This window comes from Siphateles boraxobius, unplaced genomic scaffold (assembly GCF_051911475.1).
Source record: "Siphateles boraxobius isolate OS27281-9 unplaced genomic scaffold, OSU_SipBor_1 35, whole genome shotgun sequence".
Taxonomy (NCBI): Eukaryota; Metazoa; Chordata; class Actinopteri; order Cypriniformes; family Leuciscidae; genus Siphateles; species Siphateles boraxobius.
Genome location: NW_027508975.1, coordinates 15166169 through 15186118, shown reverse-complemented (window position 1 = coordinate 15186118; position 19950 = coordinate 15166169). Strand labels below are relative to the sequence as shown.

The 19950-nt window shown below is 35.3% G+C and overlaps 3 protein-coding genes across 10 annotated transcripts in view; 2 read left to right on the top strand and 1 right to left on the bottom strand.

Annotated features, from left to right (window-relative positions):
- The window catches only part of slc66a2 (solute carrier family 66 member 2), a 57872-nt gene extending 47525 nt beyond the window's left edge, over positions 1–10347 (bottom strand). The window contains exons 1-4 of one of the 3 annotated variants that reach the window (XM_077196550.1): positions 10218–10347; positions 9795–9951; positions 7111–7244; positions 4431–4481 (exon numbers count right to left, since the gene is read on the bottom strand). In XM_077196550.1, the coding sequence (XP_077052665.1) occupies positions 4431–4481; positions 7111–7244; positions 9795–9951; position 10218 (343 nt within the window). In that variant the 5' untranslated portion in view covers positions 10219–10347. Of the gene's footprint in view, positions 1–4430; positions 4482–7110; positions 7245–9794; positions 10139–10217 lie in introns of those variants that run through there. The other 2 variants (XM_077196549.1, XM_077196551.1) reach the window with 2 other exon arrangements.
- Positions 10348–10427: 80 nt separating this feature from the next.
- Positions 10428–12615, top strand: hsbp1l1 (heat shock factor binding protein 1 like 1). The gene is made up of 5 exons (XM_077196557.1): positions 10428–10522; positions 10996–11106; positions 11225–11291; positions 11984–12074; positions 12187–12615. The coding sequence occupies exons 2-5, from the start codon at positions 11062–11064 to the stop codon at positions 12221–12223; spliced, it is 240 nt and encodes a 79-aa protein (XP_077052672.1). The 5' UTR covers positions 10428–10522; positions 10996–11061; the 3' UTR covers positions 12224–12615.
- Positions 12616–13708: 1093 nt separating this feature from the next.
- The window catches only part of septin7a (septin 7a), a 58970-nt gene continuing 52728 nt past the window's right edge, over positions 13709–19950 (top strand). For 3 of the 6 annotated variants that reach the window (XM_077196546.1, XM_077196543.1, XM_077196542.1), the window contains exon 1: positions 13764–13893. In XM_077196546.1, coding sequence (XP_077052661.1) covers positions 13828–13893 — 66 coding nt within the window. In that variant the 5' untranslated portion in view covers positions 13764–13827. Of the gene's footprint in view, positions 13894–19950 lie in introns of all 6 variants that reach the window. The other 3 variants (XM_077196545.1, XM_077196547.1, XM_077196544.1) reach the window with 3 other exon arrangements.

The window sequence follows — 19950 nt, the reverse complement described above, 5'->3', positions numbered from 1 at the left end:
GTCATTTAAAAACAATCAGATGTTCAAGATGAAAGAACTAATCAAAAGACCATCACAGCCTATAATATATACAACAAAGTCAAAAACTTATATATATATATATATATATATATATATATATATATATATATATATAATTATATATATATACACACACACACTATTATATATATATATATATTAGGGCTGGGAAAAGATTAATCGCGATTAATCGCATCCAAAATAAAAGTTTGTGTTTACATAATATATGTGTGTGCACTGTGTATAATTATTTTGTATATATAAATACACACGCATGGATGTATACATATAAGAAAAAAATTATAATTATATATGAAAAATTTACATTTATATATAATATAAATTATAAATAAATATATACAGTATATACATGCAAATATTTCTTAAATATATACATGCATGTGTGTGTATTTATATATATACAAAATAATTATACACAGTGCACACACATGTATTATGTAAACACAAACTTTTATTTTGGATGCGATTAATCGCAATTAATCTTTTCCCAGCCCTAATACAGGTCCTTCTCAAAAAATTAGCATATTGTGATAAAGTTCATTATTTTCCATAATGTAATGATAAAAATTAAACTTTCATATATTTTAGATTCATTGCACACCAACTGAAATATTTCAGGTCTTTTATTGTTTTAATACTGATGATTTTGGCATACAGCTCATGAAAACCCAAAATTCCTGTCTCAAAAAATTAGTATATCATGAAAAGGGTCTCTAAACGAGCTATTAACCTAATCATCTGAATCAACTAATTAACTCTAAACACCTGCAAAAGATTCCTGAGGCTTTTAAAAACTCCCAGCCGGTTTCATTACTCAAAACCGCAATCATGGGTAAGACTGCCGACCTGACTGCTGTCCAGAAGGACATCATTGACACCCTCAAGCAAGAGGGTAAGACACAGAAAGAAATTTCTGAACAAATAGGCTGTTCCCAGAGTGCTGTATCAAGGCACCTCAGTGGGAAGTCTGTGGGAAGGAAAAAGTGTTGCAAAAAACGCTGCACAACGAGAAGAGGTGACCGGACCCTGAGGAAGATTGTGGAGAAGGACCGATTCCAGACCTTGGGGGACCTGCGGAAGCAGTGGACTGAGTCTGGAGTAGAAACATCCAGAGCCACCGTGCACAGGCATGTGCAGGAAATGGGCTACAGGTGCCGCATTCCCCAGGTCAAGCCACTTTTGAACCAGAAACAGCGGCAGAAGAGCCTGACCTGGGCTACAGAGAAGCAGCACTGGACTGTTGCTCAGTTTTGCATCTCATTCGGAAATCAAGGTGCCAGAGTCTGGAGGAAGACTGGGGAGAAGGAAATGCCAAAATGCCTGAAGTCCAGTGTCAAGTACCCACAGTCAGTGATGGTCTGGAGTGCCATGTCAGCTGCTGGTGTTGGTCCACTGTGTTTTATCAAGGGCAGGGTCAATGCAAGTAGCTATCAGGAGATTATGGAGCACTTCATGCTTCCATCTGCTGAAAAGCTTTATGGAGATGAAGATTTCATTTTTCAGCACCTGCTCACAGTGCCAAAACCACTGGTAAATGGTTTACTGACCATGGTATTACTGTGCTCAATTGGCCTGCCAACTCTCCTGACCTGAACTCCATAGAGAATCTGTGGGATATTGAGAAGAGAAAGTTGAGAGACGCAAGACCCAACACTCTGGATGAGCTTAAGGCCGCTATCGAAGCATCCTGGGCCTCCATAACACCTCAGCAGTGCCACAGGCTGATTGCCTCCATGCAACGCCGCATTGAAGCAGTCATTTCTGCAAAAGGATTCCCGACCAAGTATTGAGTATTGAGTGCATAACTGAACATAATTATTTGAAGGTTGACTTTTTTTTTTTGCATTAAAAACACTTCTTTTATTGGTCGGATGAAATATGCTAATTTTTTGAGACAGGAATTTTGGGTTTTCATGAGCTGTATGCCAAAATCATCAGTATTAAAACAATAAAAGACCTGAAATATTTCAGTTGCTGTGCAATGAATCTGAAATATATGAAAGTTTAATTTTTTATCATTACATTATGGAAAATAATGAACTTTATCACAATATGCTAATTTTTTGAGAAGGACCTGTATATATAAATAAATATAACAGTTTAAAGTGTTACTTTGAAGTACAGTTCATACTTAGTACAGTGAATTAAAAAGTAGGCCTATTCTTTTTATTGTCACATTTTGTTAGATAAAATCTTTAAATTAAATTATTAATTTAAATTATTTTATTTTTTTAATAAATGTGCAAAGTTATCTCAACTTTGGTTTTTGCTTTGTCATTATGTAGTATGGTGATTGATGTGAAAAAGGATTTAAAAAGGATTTTAGCATAAAGTGCGAACACGTATAACAATTCAACATAAAATGTGAATGGGTCTGAATAATTTCTGAATGCACTTTATGTTTCAGGGCATACAATCTAATTCAGTAATTAGATATAGTATTGATTTGCAGTACATTATTACAGGGAAAATCCCGGAGGTTAAAGGTCTTGAACAAGGGATTAATAGTGAGTTAATTGTTCATCCCTTGCAGGATTCAAACCTACCAAGTTTTAGTAACTCAAATCTTTAACCTGCAAACCACCTAGTCTTAAGTGACTAACGTTGTCTTAATGGCATTGGCTCTCAAATTTAGATTCAACAAATATAATCTAGATTAAAATGCTAAAAATAAAATCATTGAGGTTTAAACTGAAATCATACTTCTTTGCTCCCTCAATTACTATTATTTTTTTATTGACAAACATACAGTTCTTGAAATTTCTGGAAATACAAAATTAATGGCTAATTAATTTAATACATCAATACTCTGTATTAAATCAATACTCTGTATTAAATCAATACTCTGTATTAAATCAATACTCTGTATTAAATCAATACTCTGTTTCTGTTAACATATAATTATTTAAAATAATTTTTTAAAGCAGCTTTGTCATAATTATAGCAGAAATAGCAACAATATTCATTAGTCAAAAATGATGAGAACCACTGTTCTAAACGTTTTAAAAACCAACAGCTGTAAAACAGATTTAAATCCCAAATGATTTTCAGATAGTAATTTATTTCACTTGGTCACAATACAAAACTGACTTAACATATAACTGATAAATAGACAAGTTCAAGCATAATCAGAATTATTGGAGTTTTATATAGAACCTTAGTGTTATTGACTCTTTTTTAAAGAACCCTTTGTGATAAGAAGTTTCTATATAAACAGAAATGTATTTAATGACTGCAAACTTTCATATTTAACCGATTATTGCAATTTTTGTTTGCATGTTTACGACTGTTTAATTCCTAACATTTAATTATAGTTACTGTATTAGTGGATTAAAACAAAATTAATTCAAACTAAATCAATAAAATGATGGAAACTCCTAAAAGTGTCTATATGAAGTGGCTGAAAGAACCTAAATGACTGAACCTAAAACTGGACTGTCGACCCTCACAGATGCTCAGAGAGAGGAGACAACATTAACAGCTGGCTGACCAGCACAGGAACTCTTTAATAATAACTCCACCTAATAACACCTGACATCTGGCACCTTCTACAGTCAATAACAAGATTATTTCTTCTGCAATCTTTTGAATTCTCTCCAAAAACACTCAGATGGAGGCCATACTTAAAGTAGAAAAAAATCTAAGCGCATATGTGCCGAAAGTCAACAGATATGGAAGTTAATGCAAAAGAGTCCATCAATCAGACTGTGCAACAGCTGATCTCAGGTGTAAACCACTAGCGCCACCTGCTGTTCATATGGAACAACAGAAACCAAGGGTGCTGTAGGGCTGTGAACACACTGAGATGCTTTCAGCGAAAACATGCCTGTTGGTTAACTGTCATGTGACATTGCAGTTGTTATCAGCTCAGTAAAGGGTTAAATCAAAATTCCAACAAGTAGAATACGGCAGTATAAAATAGTACAGTAAGCAGCAGTATAAAATATTATTGAATTACTGATTTAGCAACCAGATAAACAAGCTGTTAGAATCATGTAAAACTAAATTATTATAAGGTCTTCTTGACTGGATAGTTCATGCAAGCCATACAAAAACTAATATCAATTGAAAGGCAGTTCATGATCATCTATTTGCATGCAATACTAAAATTTTGGCACCCAAAACAACAAAAACATGCAAAACTGCCTCTATCACTAAACATGCATTTGTAATTCATTGTTATAAGTCACATGTCTGTTTCAGGTACATGCAAGTGAAGCATTAGGGTTAATAGAGAGTTGTGAATTAATGACAGGATTAGATGAGTATATGGTTCATACAGGTCATTCTGGGAGGAATTGACTGGGGTGGATGATGGGGGAAAAAATCTATATATATATATTTAATAAAAACTGGTGTTTTGTGGGGAAACACACATCAGTACATACCCAGAAACAGCCTCTTAGGAACTTTGATTTCTTCGTCCTTACTGTCTGTTGCTTCAGACAAATAAGACAAATAAACAAAAAATAAGAACATGGGAGAGCAGGGGGAAAAATAGATTGCATCGCTCCATCTTCATGGAGACAAAAAGCCCTGAAGAGATGGAACTCAAGAAAACATGTCCAAGTCATATTCCGTCCTAAAATCAAACGTTAAGATTTTGCATTAAGTAAACAAAGCATATTTTTAGAATCATTATTATGCTTGGCATTGTGCATTAAAGGGATAGTTCACCCAAAAATAAAAATGTTGTCATCATTAACTCACCCTCATGTTGTTCAAAACCATTATGAGTTTCTTTCTTCTGTTGAACACAAAAGAAGATATTTTAAAGAAAGTGATGGACCCCATGGACTTCCATAATAGGGTTAAAAATACAATGGAAGTCAACGGGTGCTGTCAACTGTTTGGTTACAAACATCCTTTAAAATATCTTCTTTTGTGTTCAACAGAAGAAAGAAACTCATACGAGCTTGGAACAACATGAGGGTAAGTAATGACAAAATTTACATTTTTGGGTGAAGCAATATTTTCCCAGCACATTCTCATTATGGGTTTGACTGCATAGTACTAACTAAATAAATAAACATAATTTAAATAATAATAAAAAAAATTGGGTTGAAACTGAATGGTAGTGTATCTGGGTCATAAAGTTTGGAATCATTGAATAAAAGTCTTAAAATAAATCTTATGCTCATGAAGGGTGTATTTATTTAAACAAAAATATAGTGAAAACTAATAATATAACAATTTAAAATATTCATTTTCTATTTTAATATATCATGCGTGTAATTTATTACTGTGATGGCAAAGCTGAACTTTCAGCATCATTACTCCAGTCTTCAGTGTCACATGATCCTTCAGAAATCATTCTAATATGCTGATTTGCTGCTCAAGAAACATTTCGTATTATTATGATGGTTGAAAACAGTTTTGCTGCTACTTTCACTTCCATTCAAAAGTTTGGGGTATCATTGATGTTTCTTGAGCTGCTAATGAGCATATATAGAATGATTTCTGAAGGATCGTGTGACACTGAAGACTCCTGAAAATTCAGCTTTGCCATCACAGAAATACATTACATTTAACAATATATTAACATAGAAACAAGCTCTTTTAGATTGTAATGTTTCACTATATTAATGTATTTTTGATCAAATAAATGCAACCTTTGGTGAGCATATAAGATACTTCTTTCAAAAACACTGGTAGTGTGACCAGTAGTGTATGTTCTTGTCAGATTTCATGAAATTCACCCAAAAATGTACATTACAATCAAACTACTGAAGCTACATATGCGATCAATAATTTTATGTGCACCAAACATGTTTATTAAAATGAGATCATGGGAACCTTGGGATTTGAAATCCAATAATGGGTCGTCTTATCTTGATTCAAATAATTATATAGAAGTGACAACGTCAGCGCTGTGAAATTAACTCTGAGATGTCATGTCAGTCTTAAGACAGCAGTCAACCCATAAAGACAGAGTTGGCAGCAGCACTACTTCACACCAAAAGATAAAAACTGTTTAAACAGGATGTCCTGTGTAAACAGACAAGTGAGAGACTATTAGTTAAAGGTTTCATCAAATTTGTCCAAGGAGCGTTTCTAAAGTCAGAATACGTCTGTACCTCTAAGTACCGTGTGTTTTGTTCTCACATAGTTATTGGTTATGTTTGGAACAGCATACTTCCATACTCCACCAATAACTTCAGCAGTATGTATAATGCATTGTCTGTATGCATGGAATACCCGGAATCACTCAATGAAACACATATGAAGTAATGTTATGTGACAACAATGAATCATCATACCACCAGTTTGAAACATAGGTCCGGTTCCACAGACAGGGCTTAGACTAAACCAGGATTAAGCCATAGTTCAATTAGGGCATTTAAGTAGCTTTTATAAACGTGCCTTTGAAAAAAAATTATTACTGATGTGAATCTTGAGACAAAACAATGGCACTGTCTTAAGATTGTCAGTGCAAGTTGCTTTCAGTTAAAACAGCTCAAACATGCATTTCAGTCTGGGACTAGGCTTAAGCATGGTCTGTGAAACCAGTGGTTAATTTATACTGCATAACATACTATTAAAAACACTGAACTTTATGTTCGGAATGGAATACGTATGTACTGTATACGGCATACTATATAAAATTAGAGTACAATTACAGTACATACGTATTCCATTCCGAACATAAAGTTCAGTGTTTGGGCTCATTTATATACAAAATGGCAGTTTGAGTGAAGAACACAACTCAAGTATAAATAAACCTGAGACTGATGTGATGTTCACCAAGCAATCAGCCGGTCAAAGTTCATCCACTTCAAAGGCCCTCCTTGTATGATAATCTTGTGAAACGTGTTCAAAGACAGACCCTGACCATGTGACTGTATCTACTGTAATTCAATAGCCTGTAAACTCAAGTACCAAACTCAACTAAACAGACTGACTGGAAAAACAAAGAATTAGAGAATTTAAAGAAAAAAACATTTAAAGAAAGAAAGTAGATGATTCATTCATTTGGGTGTTACAAAAGTGTTACACAAAAGTTCTCTTCAATAAAATGCTGAAAACAACACTCATTCGGAGCCTGTAAAGATACATAAAGATTCCCACCTGTGAACGAGCGGCGTTTGGTGTTGAGTTCAGTGACCATGCGGACGCTGGTGCACAGGTTCAGCATGATTAACATTGTGATGATCATGATTATACTCTGCCAAAGTAGAGGAGTCTCAAAGTAACGTCCAAACCTGGATAAAATAAATAAATAACAACACATTCATATATTGGTCTGAGCTTTTTCAAGTTGTTACTGATAAATGGATGAGGATTTAAAAAAAATCATTGTACAGATTTTGTTAGGGCAGATTTGATATACTTTTTTGTTGTTGTTGTTGTATTATTAGTGCACAAACCAGGCAAAATATTTGTGCACCAATAATAAATTTAAGCACCTCTCAATATTTCAAGGGTTAGTTCACCCAAAAATGAAAATTCTGTCATTAATTACTCACCCTCATGTCGTTCCAAACCCGTAAGACCCTGATTCATCTTTAGAACTCAAATTAAGATATTTTTGATGAAATCCAAGAGCTTTCTGACCCCCATAGACTGCAATGCAATCATCACTTTCAAGGCCCAAAAAGGTCATAAAGACATCGTTAAAATAGTCCAAGTGGCTACAGTGGTTCAACCTTATTGTTATGAAGCCACGAACATACTTTTCGTGCGCAAAAACAAAAAACAAAAATACTTCTATAATTTCTTCTCTTCCATGTCAGTCTCTGACGCTGTTCACGTGAGCACTAGGGTTGTGCCGATAGACGATAGTATCGTCGATAGTCAGAGGTATCGCTGATGGCAGATGCCTTTGACGATATCTACGATAATTGGCTCGTTTTACCATTAATGTATTAAATTATTATTATTATTATAAAGCTAGTATTGTTATTAAATTAATATTAGGAACTACAATTAATTTGCCTTGCCTAAATTCATAACGTTATCACCACATAGCCTAACACTTGTGACAACACCGAAATGCGCGTATGAGGACTCCTCTAAGAAAATGCTTTTAAAACAGACTAAAAAACTACATCCCACATCAAAATTAAATTGCAAGGTGATCCATTCACAAATTGTCAAGAGTGCTTATTTTAACAGACAGATTATTCTAATACAGATCCAAGATGAAAACGGCATCGTTGTTCGCCAGTATTTTGTTTCCATAGCACATTAACAAAACATTTAATGACAAGAATAACACTAAAACAATACAATTACTAAATATTAATAATAAGCGTGTTTACATGCACGTTCTTAACCCGATTATGCTGAATAAACTGAAAATGCATGTAAACGCATTAACCTGTTTTCCTTTATGGGAGTGAAGTCATAAGTTTAAGTATAAACCGATCGACTCAGCTATATTTTTGCCCCTTACTCTGATTTCTCCCGGCATTTAAAACACATTAACCCGCGTTCTTTGGGCTTATTGAAGTGCAGGAGGACATATATCGTAAACTCCAACTCTTTATTGACCCAAGAAATTATTAAAACGTGTTCTCATCTCGTGCAGAAGTACAGTCAAAATGCTGCATCTGTAATGGCATGAATGTCAGATATAAAAATGATTAGGATGTTTTTTTACCTCACTATACCGGGAAATAACCTGATTTAGCCTATTAATAAACAATCCACCTTTGCTAGCAAAATAGAAAAAGATTCTCATATTTAAAACCAAGTAATAAAACAAGCAAAATAATGAGTAAATAAGCAAGTTACTAATCAAATAAGTAGCCCTGCCCCCCTCACGATAATATCGTGTATCGCCGATCTCACAGGCTGACGATAGGAGGATATGAAAATGGAGCATATCTCCCAACACTAGTGAGCACCCCGAGGCATGTGTGTGATTCTGACTCAGGATCCAGCCAATACTGAGCCAACGTTCTGACGTAGAACCTGAAAGTGCTGCACTGATTACAACGTGACTGACAGGGAAGAGAAGAAAGGTTGAACCGCTGTAGTCACATGGACTATTTTAACGATGTCTTTACTACCTTTCTGGGCCTTGAAAGTGGTAATAACGTTGCAGTCTATCGGGGGGTCAGAAACCTCTCGGATTTCATCAAAAATATCTCCATTTGTGTTCTGAAGATGAACGAAAGTCTTACAGGTTTAGAACGACATGGGAAATTAATGACAGAATTTTCATTTTTGGGTGAACTAACCCAAAAATCCTTTGTATTTATTCCTATATATATTTAACAAATACAACTTTTGATTTTAATAATGCAGGAATAAATGTTGAAATTAATATCAAGTAAGGGGAATATGCTGTTGAAGTATTGTTCATTCTTAGTCATTTATCTATCTATCTATCTATATGACTATTATGTTTCTAGCATGTTATATGTTTGGCAACAGTTCTTCTAACCATAATTTATGGTTAGACACTCCATCAATTAGGATTTGAAGAACTGCTGCCAAACATATAACATGCTAGAAAAATAAGTATCACTGCAATTATGATCCTATCATTGACTCTTAAGCATTTGCCTATTTAAATCCAAACAGTGACCTTCTTTGGCCAGGCAGTGTATACATATGTGATTAACTGCCTTTAAAAAATACATACACAAATGAACATTTAGCAATCATGAGTTATGCAAAAATCTGATTTCGGATAAATGTCTCTTTGTAAATACGCATTAAAGTGAATTAAGGCAGATGAGTGGATTATATGTCATGTAGGCTATTTACATTGTTTCCTCGTATAGCTGTCGTGCATAACTCACCTAAATAGTATTCTTAATATGTTGGCTACCAGCAGCACCAGGCAAACATATGTGGAGAATCCTTCAGCATTCTGAGTCCTGCGGATATCCCTGTACTGAGGGATGTATGGCACAACTCCTCCAAATATGATGGCAACAGATGCGATCCGAGACACCACTTGATGAACAACATACATGATCTGATCCATAACCACTTCATCCATTTTTGAGTGATGTATCTATCTGTCCTTTATAGTTATATCAACTGAATGCAATTACAAGCTCACTAATTTAATAAAACATAAATCATTACTACTTTGCTATTTTGTTCACATATTAAAATGCAATTTTACAGTAAATGTACTTTCATTGTCCCAGTCACCAGCCACTGACTCATTAGAACTAATCCATTCAAGTACTTCCCTTTTTTCAGGAAAGAAATACTTGCTAAATCGATGGGAACGGTTCATCAGCGTGTGTCCATGTTAGATGGTGTGTATTTTCTGTCTTGTGATCTATGCAAAGATGAATGCAGTGCAGTAAATCATTGTAATGCCGCCGCTGTGATCCTCTCTGCTACATCTGGCTAATGAAAATAACAGTACTTCCGTGTTGCACTACGTCACGATATGCTTATTAATATTCATGAGACGAACGGTCCTAATGCCGGTCGAAATATTTCTGACGAGCGTATGACAAAAACAATGATTCGGCGAATTATTAACGCCAGCATTTCAGCATTTCTAAATGTAAGCAATGAATTTTCCATCACATATTAGACGCACACTTGGCCTGATCTTAAACTGCTTTATAAATGGTGTGATCTTAAACTGCTTTATACTTAATTATGACCAGAGACTATTTTGTTATGACACAAGATTTGTCTCGTTTAATCCCCTCAAAATCCGAATAAAGTTGCCACGTGTCAAATCAACGTTACATAATTCATGAAAACAAAATTATTTTAGATTATCAGCACTGTGTAAATCAAAATAATTGTCATCAGTGGACTGTAAACAACACACAAAAAAGGGTTAAACGTGGATTAAAAGGGTTAAATGTGGATGCCCTCCCTCACATACGAACGAGGAAGTCCTTGCTAGAGTGAAAAGTTGAAAAGTTATAGAATCATTTTATTCTGATGGATAGCCTAGCTATGACTAACCAAAGATTTCTGAGGTTAAAGCATATACCTATTATTTTCGCACTGGCTCTTTTTTAGTCCAGACAACGTTGCCTGGAGCTGAAACGAACAACTTCCACAACATAAACCAACTCAACAAACCTCATGGCAGGATCCGACTCAAATGCCGCCAAAGATTTGTCAGCAATTGCAAGTGTTTATTTTAATACATTTTAATTTGACAATTATTGGCAAGACGAGAACATTTTATAGCCTAATTGCAGCTTTTATAATATTGTTTCATTAATCTGCTCGTTTCTTCAAACAGATGGAGACGACAATGCAACAACTTCAGAGCAGGTTTCAGAATTTATCTGACCAGATCATCTCCAAAAATATCTTTTCAGATACATAATTTAACTTGTAGAAGTAAGAGATTAGCTTTCCCCCCGCTGGCATAGCACTAGCATGAAATATATTTGTATTTGAGTTGTTACCATAGCAATATCATGTTTTGAACACAATACAGTGACAATATCACAGACTTTTGGGTAGTGAAGTATAGGCCCATCTTGAAGTAGCATCTAAATTCCAATGATAGCCTAATTCAGTTACCATTGAATTTATATACCATAGTATTGCCATATAATAAATCAATTTTATCAAGGATGCATTAAATTGATCGAAAGTGACATTAAAGACATTTATAGTGTTACAGAATATTCTATTCAAACACATTTTAATGGTTCCCCCAAAAAATATCAAGCAGCACAGCTGTTTTCAACATTGATAATAAAAAGAAATGTTTCTTGAGCAGCAAATCAGCATAGAATATTTCTGAAAATTCAGCTTTGCCACCATGAATTACGTTTAAAATGTATTCAAGTAAGAAAACACTGATTTTAAATGGTAATTATTGGGCCTACACGTTTTTGATCAAATAAATTCAGCCAAAATCCTTAAAAAAATCTTACCAACCCCAAACTTTTAAATGGTGGTGTACATTATAGTTTTAAAAACGTATCTTACATTAGAGTATCGTGTTTATTCTTAATAAATGCATTTAGTTTTTCCTTAATGTCTGAACTGGATGAGATGGGAACACGTATAGATGACCTGGAGAACAATGTCGCTGATCTCATGACACAAGCAGGAATGGAAGATCATCACAAATCAAAGCAAGTGCATTGGTTTTATTTCATCTCCAAATTAAAGTTTGCTCAATACTTAGAGACAATTAAAACAACAAATCAATGATATATAATTTAATATTTCTGTTTTTCTGCACAGTGACTTTGAAGAGAGAACAACCTGGCCAAAGCACTGAGCCGAAATGTAGCAAATCGATGTTACTTAAGTCATGAAAACAAAATTAAATATTATCAGCACTGTGTACATCAAAATATTTTTTCATCAGTGGACTGAAAATGACAAAAAATGTCTTCTCTGCAAGGGTTAAATGTGGATATGCCCTTACAAATGAACGAGGAAGTACATGAGAGTGAAAAGTTGAAAAGTTATAGAATCCTTTTATTCTGATGGATATAAAGCTGACCAAAGAACTGAGTGAAAATGTTGCAGTAGCTTGAGATCAACAGTATATTTGTGTATTAAGCTATGCGTGTATTGTTGACATGTGCCTTATTTTCTTTTCCTTTAAGCTTATATACGTGTAATGTGGATCTTGTACATAAAACAATAAACAAACTTGTTTATCTTTTTGTGTAAAATCTTTTCCAGAATACAATATAAACAAAAATATAAACATTACAGTATATTCACATAAAGGAACTCTCAACGTTAGCGATATTTGAAAACTGTCATAAAACCTGGCATTGGGACATTGTAGGCCAAAAATACTATACTGGTCCCTTTTTAATGTGAAATAGTTGCAAAGGACATTGTAGCAACATATAATTGAATTTAAGGCAATATCTACTGATTTTTAGTGTAATTTTGCTTGTATTTTGCACTATACACTAAATAATATCCTAGTGTTTAATAAGGTTTTGTTCAATTTGTTCAATTAGCATTGTGCGATACTAGACCATAGTGCGACATGAACTTATGTTTGCTGGCAATTAAATTTAGTAGGACTATAATCCACAATTTTTATTTATTTAATTTGCTATGTCTATAGTATTATAGTTTTTCACATTAACAAAGTGTTTTTGCTATTGGGAAAAACGTATGTGTATGTATAGGCTACATCAAATGTAGCTTCTTTTATACTTTTTGGCCAACACGTGGCAGCATTGTTGCTCTCTTCTCACAGCTCTTTCCATAGCAGTAAATTGTCAAGGTAATTAAATCTTCGGAATCGGAGTCAGATGTGGGTCTTTAGCCAGACCATTATAATAAATGGAAGTTACAGTGTATCTGTGCATTTTCTCATGACTAGACATAAAATAAAAAGAGACAGAGCCTTTTCAGTAAGACTATTGACTATTGAACCGCATCCCCAAGATAAATATCTACACCTTTTTTAATTTTTCGTTTATAAAGATATTTGCATACGCTTTTATTTACCAATATTTAGGTATTTAGCTTAGTCAGTGACTTTTTTGTTGCTTTACTATGTTTTTTTTATTTGTTTTATTTTACCCTAGAAAATATTTATGTCTGTTTTCGTTATTATTATCAGTGAACTTAAAAAAAAGGTATCAAATCTTCCGAATTTTTTTTTGCAAATAGCAACATGCAGAGGCATATTCCGCTGAAATGCAATGACAAACTAATACCCAACCCGTATTTGAATCATAAAAAATATTTCCCCCCTTATGGCTTGCCTGAAATATCGCGAGATTTGTGCGGACGCTATTCACCAAAGATACGCCACTACCGTCGCCCCTGTAGTCGCAAGGGAGATTACGCAAGAAATATGACGTACGCTTGTCGCGCGTGGGCTGGACCGTGAGTTGGAGAAAGGGAATGTCGGTCGATGAGAGATCGGTTACAGAGGCGACCGGGAGCGTCAACAGAATGGGTGAGAATTTAGTCCCTGTCGCTTTATTAAACTCATGGTGTCAAACTCTTCTGTAAGTAGGTTTATGTGTGCAGTGTGTTTTAAATACGCTTGCTTTGTTGCGCGCAGTAGATGCGTTTCTTGGCCGCGTTAATAGACAAATAGATCTGCTCAAGCTGTCGGTTTCAGTGTAGTCTAATCTTCACTCTTTCTGTCATATGATGACATTCACTGTCTCTTTTCTCATATAAGGCATTTGATTGAGAGGTTTTACTTACGAATATGTACTGTGGGTGGTAAAATAACATGATAGTATTAGATAGTAATGCAATGGAACTGAATCATAAGCTTATTCCTGTGCCATGGTATTTTCGTTGTTTCTAAGGTAGGCTACCTCAAAGAATGTCATGATGAACAAAACATCGCGTTAACATTATCGTTTGTCCAGAAAACCATGAAAATACTGGCTAGGGTGGGTTTAAGCAACGAATGAAATGCTATGGCCAGACATTTTTAGCTCTAGTGTTTCTATCTGGAGGAACACCTTCTTGTTTTTGTCACTCTCAGCTTTGTAGAAATATTCCAATGAGTATGTTGCAGCAGGTCAGGGTCTGGTCCTGCTCCTGGAGGCTGCCTTCCAGCAGAGTTTAGCTCCAGCCCCGATTAAACGTTCATGAACCAGCTAATCAAGGTCTTCAGGATCACTAGAAACTTCCAGGCATGTGTGTTGGAGCTAAACACTTGAAAGTGGCCCTCCAAGAGCAGGATTGGACACCCTGGCTGTTGTTGTAGAGAACTGATCCCTTGCTATTGGATGAATGGAAGTATAGATACTAGATTAAAGGATGAAAGAACGGATAGAGAGGTGGATTGATGGATGGATGCATCAATACATAGATAGATAGATATGCACAGATACAAATAATTCACTATACAGATACAATTTGTACATTGATTAATCATAAAATTATTTGTTGTTTCATTACAACATTAATTGCACAAACAACTTCCCAATTGTCTTTTGGTGACGATTAAGCTAAGTTTGCGTGAACCAGAAGTTGCAGCCGACATTATATTAAACAGAGGGCAGGGCTTGATTTTGGGGCACCTCCTCATCGTCTCTAGCTGGCAACATACCGACGCTTGGAGGTGTTTGGTTAAGAACGCTCTGCTCAAGCCGTCAAACTGATGTCATCATAGAAGGAATGCCATTTTACAGGGAAGCACATCTTCATATTTTGACCTAAGATTACGAAGACAAACACATTTTCTTTTGTGGATTAACTTGCATGGATTAATTGTTCATTACAATACTAGTAATGTTTGCTAGCAAAGTAAATATGGGAAATTGGGAATCAATTATGATTTCATGCTGACTTTAAGGAGATCCACTAATGTAGATCATCAAGCACAAATCACCTTCAATTCACTTTTACTGTACTGAAGGTTAGTCATAACATTCTCCTTTGCACTTGTCTAGTTCGTATTTAAGATGTTGCCTGTGAATTACTTGATTTTACCTTTACTTTTAAGCAGCATAACGTCTTGTACGAAGCCTCAGTCTTCATACAGAAGAACTGTACTAGAATAAATTAGTCTTATAGCAACACTCAGCAGGATCGTATATGAGTTAGATCTCATAAGATCTCTGGTGGGGTGAAGACCCTGTTGGGCTCCTGTTCAGTGAGAAGAATTCACTCTTTATTTATTCCCATCATGTTTGGATCACATGTCTACTGCTTGAATCATTCTTGTCCATTCACATGTGACTCTGTATTTTTCCCATGGTTAGTCCTGAGGCCTCCCTCATTTATAAAACGCAGCCAGATACAATCAAATTTGATCCTAAAATCCATGGATTTTTATCTTGCCTCAAAAGGGAATAAATCAAGATAAAGGCAACTAAGCCAACTAAAGAGCATTTGTAGAAAAGTTTTGAGGTCAAATATCTTTTATGAAAATGTAAAAATGAATAGCAATCACAATGTGCACAAATTATAATATGCCTACATGCATTTATTTTATTTCAAAGATAAAATAATTTTTTGTGCAAATCGCTCTGAAAAAATTCCGTAAATTGTTGTACGTTCACATTTATGATCATTCTAAGCAGCACATCTTTATAAATGAGGCCCCTGGATTGAGGGCTCCCAGAATGCTCTGTTGGGGTTTTTGTCTCTACTTCAATGGTGTCCACTGTCCAGACCATACAATTTTATTATCTAAAGTAAACATTGCTTCCCTGTATTAATTGCTGAATTTGCCAAATTTGTCAAGATATTTGGCTGTTTTATTTCAGACATTCAAAGGTATAATTCACCCAAAAATGAAAATTCTGTCATCATTTACTCGTCCTCATGTCATTTCAAACCTGCACTTAATTCTATGGGACGCAAAAGAAGATATTTTGAAGAATGTTGGTATGTAATAGTGATGGTATCTAATAGTTATGTGATGAGAAACTTGTCTCACGAAACGAGACACAAGATTGGGTTCACGAGAACGAGACGAGATTTTTGCACAATATTTTATAGAAATCGTCAAGGCCAAAATTCATGACAAAATAGTCTGCTGGTGCATTTTGAAATGTTTTAACTAATAATATTGTAATGAATGTCATTTCGGTTCTACTTTGATTATGAATTATCAATTATATTGAAAGACAACAATAGATAAGCACTATAAAATGTTTTGCCACAAACTCAACTGACTTTCATTAGTCTCTTCAGACCTTACTGTACATGAATTATGCTTTGTGAACAGTTTTTTTCTTAGTCTTAAGTGCAAACAATAAGTGCAAGTGCAACCATAGAGTACTCTCTCAATATTCAAAGTGCAAACAGACCAGAGCCACGACTACACAGTCGAGATAGGTTTGATATTGGAGACAGGCTATTGTATGCAGCCTAGTTTGCGCACATCAGTGAGATTGTGTTATACTTTCACTTTCGGATTCGCGATCACACGTACTCTGTGTATAGGGAGCAGCGATGCTGAGCGCACATTCTACAAGATAAGACATAAGACATGCTTAGCCTCTGCCATCGTCATGCAATCAGTGAACTGTGATTCCTGCTGCACTGTGTGGCTGAGCAGACGTTTACAATAGTTTACAATGGCTTTTATTTTTATAAAAACAGCAAAACGACAGTCAAGGCGTTAATGTGAATGTAGCAGTGGCATATTCTATGCTAATTTCACGCTCCATCATGGCGATATCATGAGACAGCTTTTCACTCGACGAGAAATCTCGTCACATTTCGTGGCACGAGATCTCGTCACGCCCCTAGTATGTAAGTATAAAGTTTTGTGACCATAGACTTCCATTGTATGGACTCGACATGTGCCAGTATTCGGTAATGCGATAAATCGCGGTAATGAATATGCATATTGTTATCGTGGGCACTTCAAAATACAGTGAAAAATAATAGATCCGAATTTAGATTTTTAAAACGCGCATTAGCTTATTTTCCATTAACCGCTTAAAAAAAAACACTGCGTATATACTGCGCAAAACACGTGCGCACTCTGATGTAAACAATCCCCACATGTATAAGCACTGTATGCATGTGGCGCAGTGCACACTCTAGTCTAATGTAAACAATCCTCACATGGAGAAGTAGCATGGCGGAAGGGGGAACGCTGCCGACGATTTATCCCTCTTCTAAAAGTCAGGGCTGCCAAAACCCATGCAATCGACACTTTTTACACGCTCTCACGCCACACATCCATTTTTTCAGGTAGAGAAAAACCGCGGAGCAAAGAGGACACTGACACCGGCAGACTAGACAGAGCAGGTTACTTTTGATATGAAAAATTTCTCAGCTCTCAGATTCTGTCCATTTTATTACGAAATTCAGACAACCATTTTGGCGCTTGTAAATGTGACGTGACAGATCGCTGTAACACCATCATTTCAAGTAAACCGATGATCTGTTATTTTTTGTTTAAAGATACTTACTGAAAGGTATATATGCCTCATACATAATATCGATCAATCTGTGTTTTTCAACCACGGAAAGAGGTCAATAAAACTGCAGGAGAACAATATTGTCACAGAACGTTACATTTACCTCAGGAAAGCTATTTAATGACCAGCACTTTAGTTGACTAGGAAAAAATGGCTATAGATTGGTGTATTTTGCTAAATATGTGCACTATATTACATATTTATTATATTTTTACTTGTGTCATTACATAATTGTTATTATAATGAAAACCGCATTATATTTAATTTGTTATTTTTAACCTTTAATAATACATGCTGATAAGGCTGTCTGTATGTTTGCAGAATTGTGAGATATATTTTTTTTTGAGAAAAATTAACATGTAGGCTATCTACTGTAGCCTACCTAATATTTATCCAAATGAGTCAATATTGAATCAAGATTGAAATCAAATCAAGAATTGAACTGAAATCGTGAAAATTGTGTTAAGCAATAATACAAACAGTAGCCTACCAGTTTTTGTACCATGTAAACACTGTAACATGTTATCACTAAATTCAATAAAATTCTGTTTAGTTACCAAATCTTTTGACAATTACACCTATTGTGATGCAAGTTGTTGTTGTTTTTTTACATCCCCCCCCCCCAATCCATCCGTTTCTCTTGTGCAACTAAAATATTGTGATAATACTGTGTACAGAGATAAAAGCTTGCTCAATTAATCGCAGCATGAACATTTGATACCGGCACATGCCTAGTATGGACAAAACTTTTTTTTTTCTCAAAATATCTCATTTTATGTTCCACAGAATAAAAAAGGGCATACACTTTTGGAAAACAGCATGAGGATTTTTGGATGAACTACAACTACCCCTATGTAGCAACTACCCCTAATGGCAACTTTGGATATTGGATATTGATTGGTTTATCCATCTCTAAACATAACAGTGTGGTTGGTTTGTTTAATATATCGATTAGATGGTTTAAGTGGTTGGTTCCTGAATAAAAAAAGATGTTGTGTGGACCAGACATTGTGTCAGTAGTCAAAAGTCTGGCTGTGTGGGACCAGCTGAGCTTATGGCTCAGGGTCTGCCATTCTTGTGAATGTAAATCTATTTTTGTCCTGAATGCAGATGTGGTAGTGACTTTATAGTGTCTTTGAGTAGGATGTAAAGTAAATAGTTTACAGCTAAAATCTTGAGAGAGAATGTTTGTCTGACTCTGAACTGTGGGTGGTCAGAATATAGCCTTTATGGAGCGGATTGTCTGACCGATTTCATTGAGGGTTTGATGAGAAAACCAGGCAGAGGCAGGTGCTGTTGCGATGAGTCGACAAGATCCTGGTTTTCTATGATTTCTGCGAAACATGGATGGAATCGCAAAAGCCAGTCATAAAAATGGAAGTTACTGTAGAATGTAGAATGTCATGGAATTTGGGAAATTTTGAATAAATAAATAAAAAAAACTTTACGGTTAATTGGTAAGGGTGTAACAATACATCGATATAGATTGATGCATCGTATTGTTAGACGTTTGATCGATGCATCGATTGCTACACGTAAAATATTGATAGAAGGTACCTTTATTTTGACACTCTCCACATCCTCATGTAACGTCCATCTACGCATTTCTGCCAAAGCGCACATTTTTGTTTACTCACCATACTGTTTTCCGATGTGTTTTTGAGACGTTAATTTCTTCATCTAAAATAAAGGCCTGACAAGATTGACTGAACCCTAAACACGTTTTGTCACAAAAGCCGTAATTGTTCACTGTCAAGGCATCGCAGTTCATGTTTTACAGCAGAAACAGACAAGCCCCCAAGTGTTTGTGAAAACATCTCGATAAGTCCGTTTTAGCGAGTCAGCGCGCAATATTCAGGTCAGTTGACAAGGCTGTTAGTCACTTCGAAAAGGTGCACTAGCTGAGAGGAGTTTTGTCAAAGCTGACTAAAAGTGTTCAAGGATGGATAATTTCAATGAACTTGATGAACTCGTGATATCTAAAAGCTGAAACTTTTTCACGCAACCTTGCAAAAGCAGCACGTTAGTGGTGAGGGAAAAGCTTCCTGTATTGCGTGTACGTTAATCACAACAACAAAGTTTTTCTGGCGTCTATGTCAGCTGAGGAGATTAACGTTAC

Coding starts and splice junctions, on each gene's coding strand:
- hsbp1l1 (XM_077196557.1), top strand. CDS start 11,062: ATGGCAGGATCCGACTCAAATGCCGCCAAAGATTTGTCAGCAATT. Junction 11,292..11,983: donor TGACCAGATCATCTCCAAAA/ATATCTTTTCAG, acceptor TAATGTCTGAAC/TGGATGAGATGGGAACACGT. Junction 12,075..12,186: donor GAAGATCATCACAAATCAAA/GCAAGTGCATTG, acceptor TTTTCTGCACAG/TGACTTTGAAGAGAGAACAA.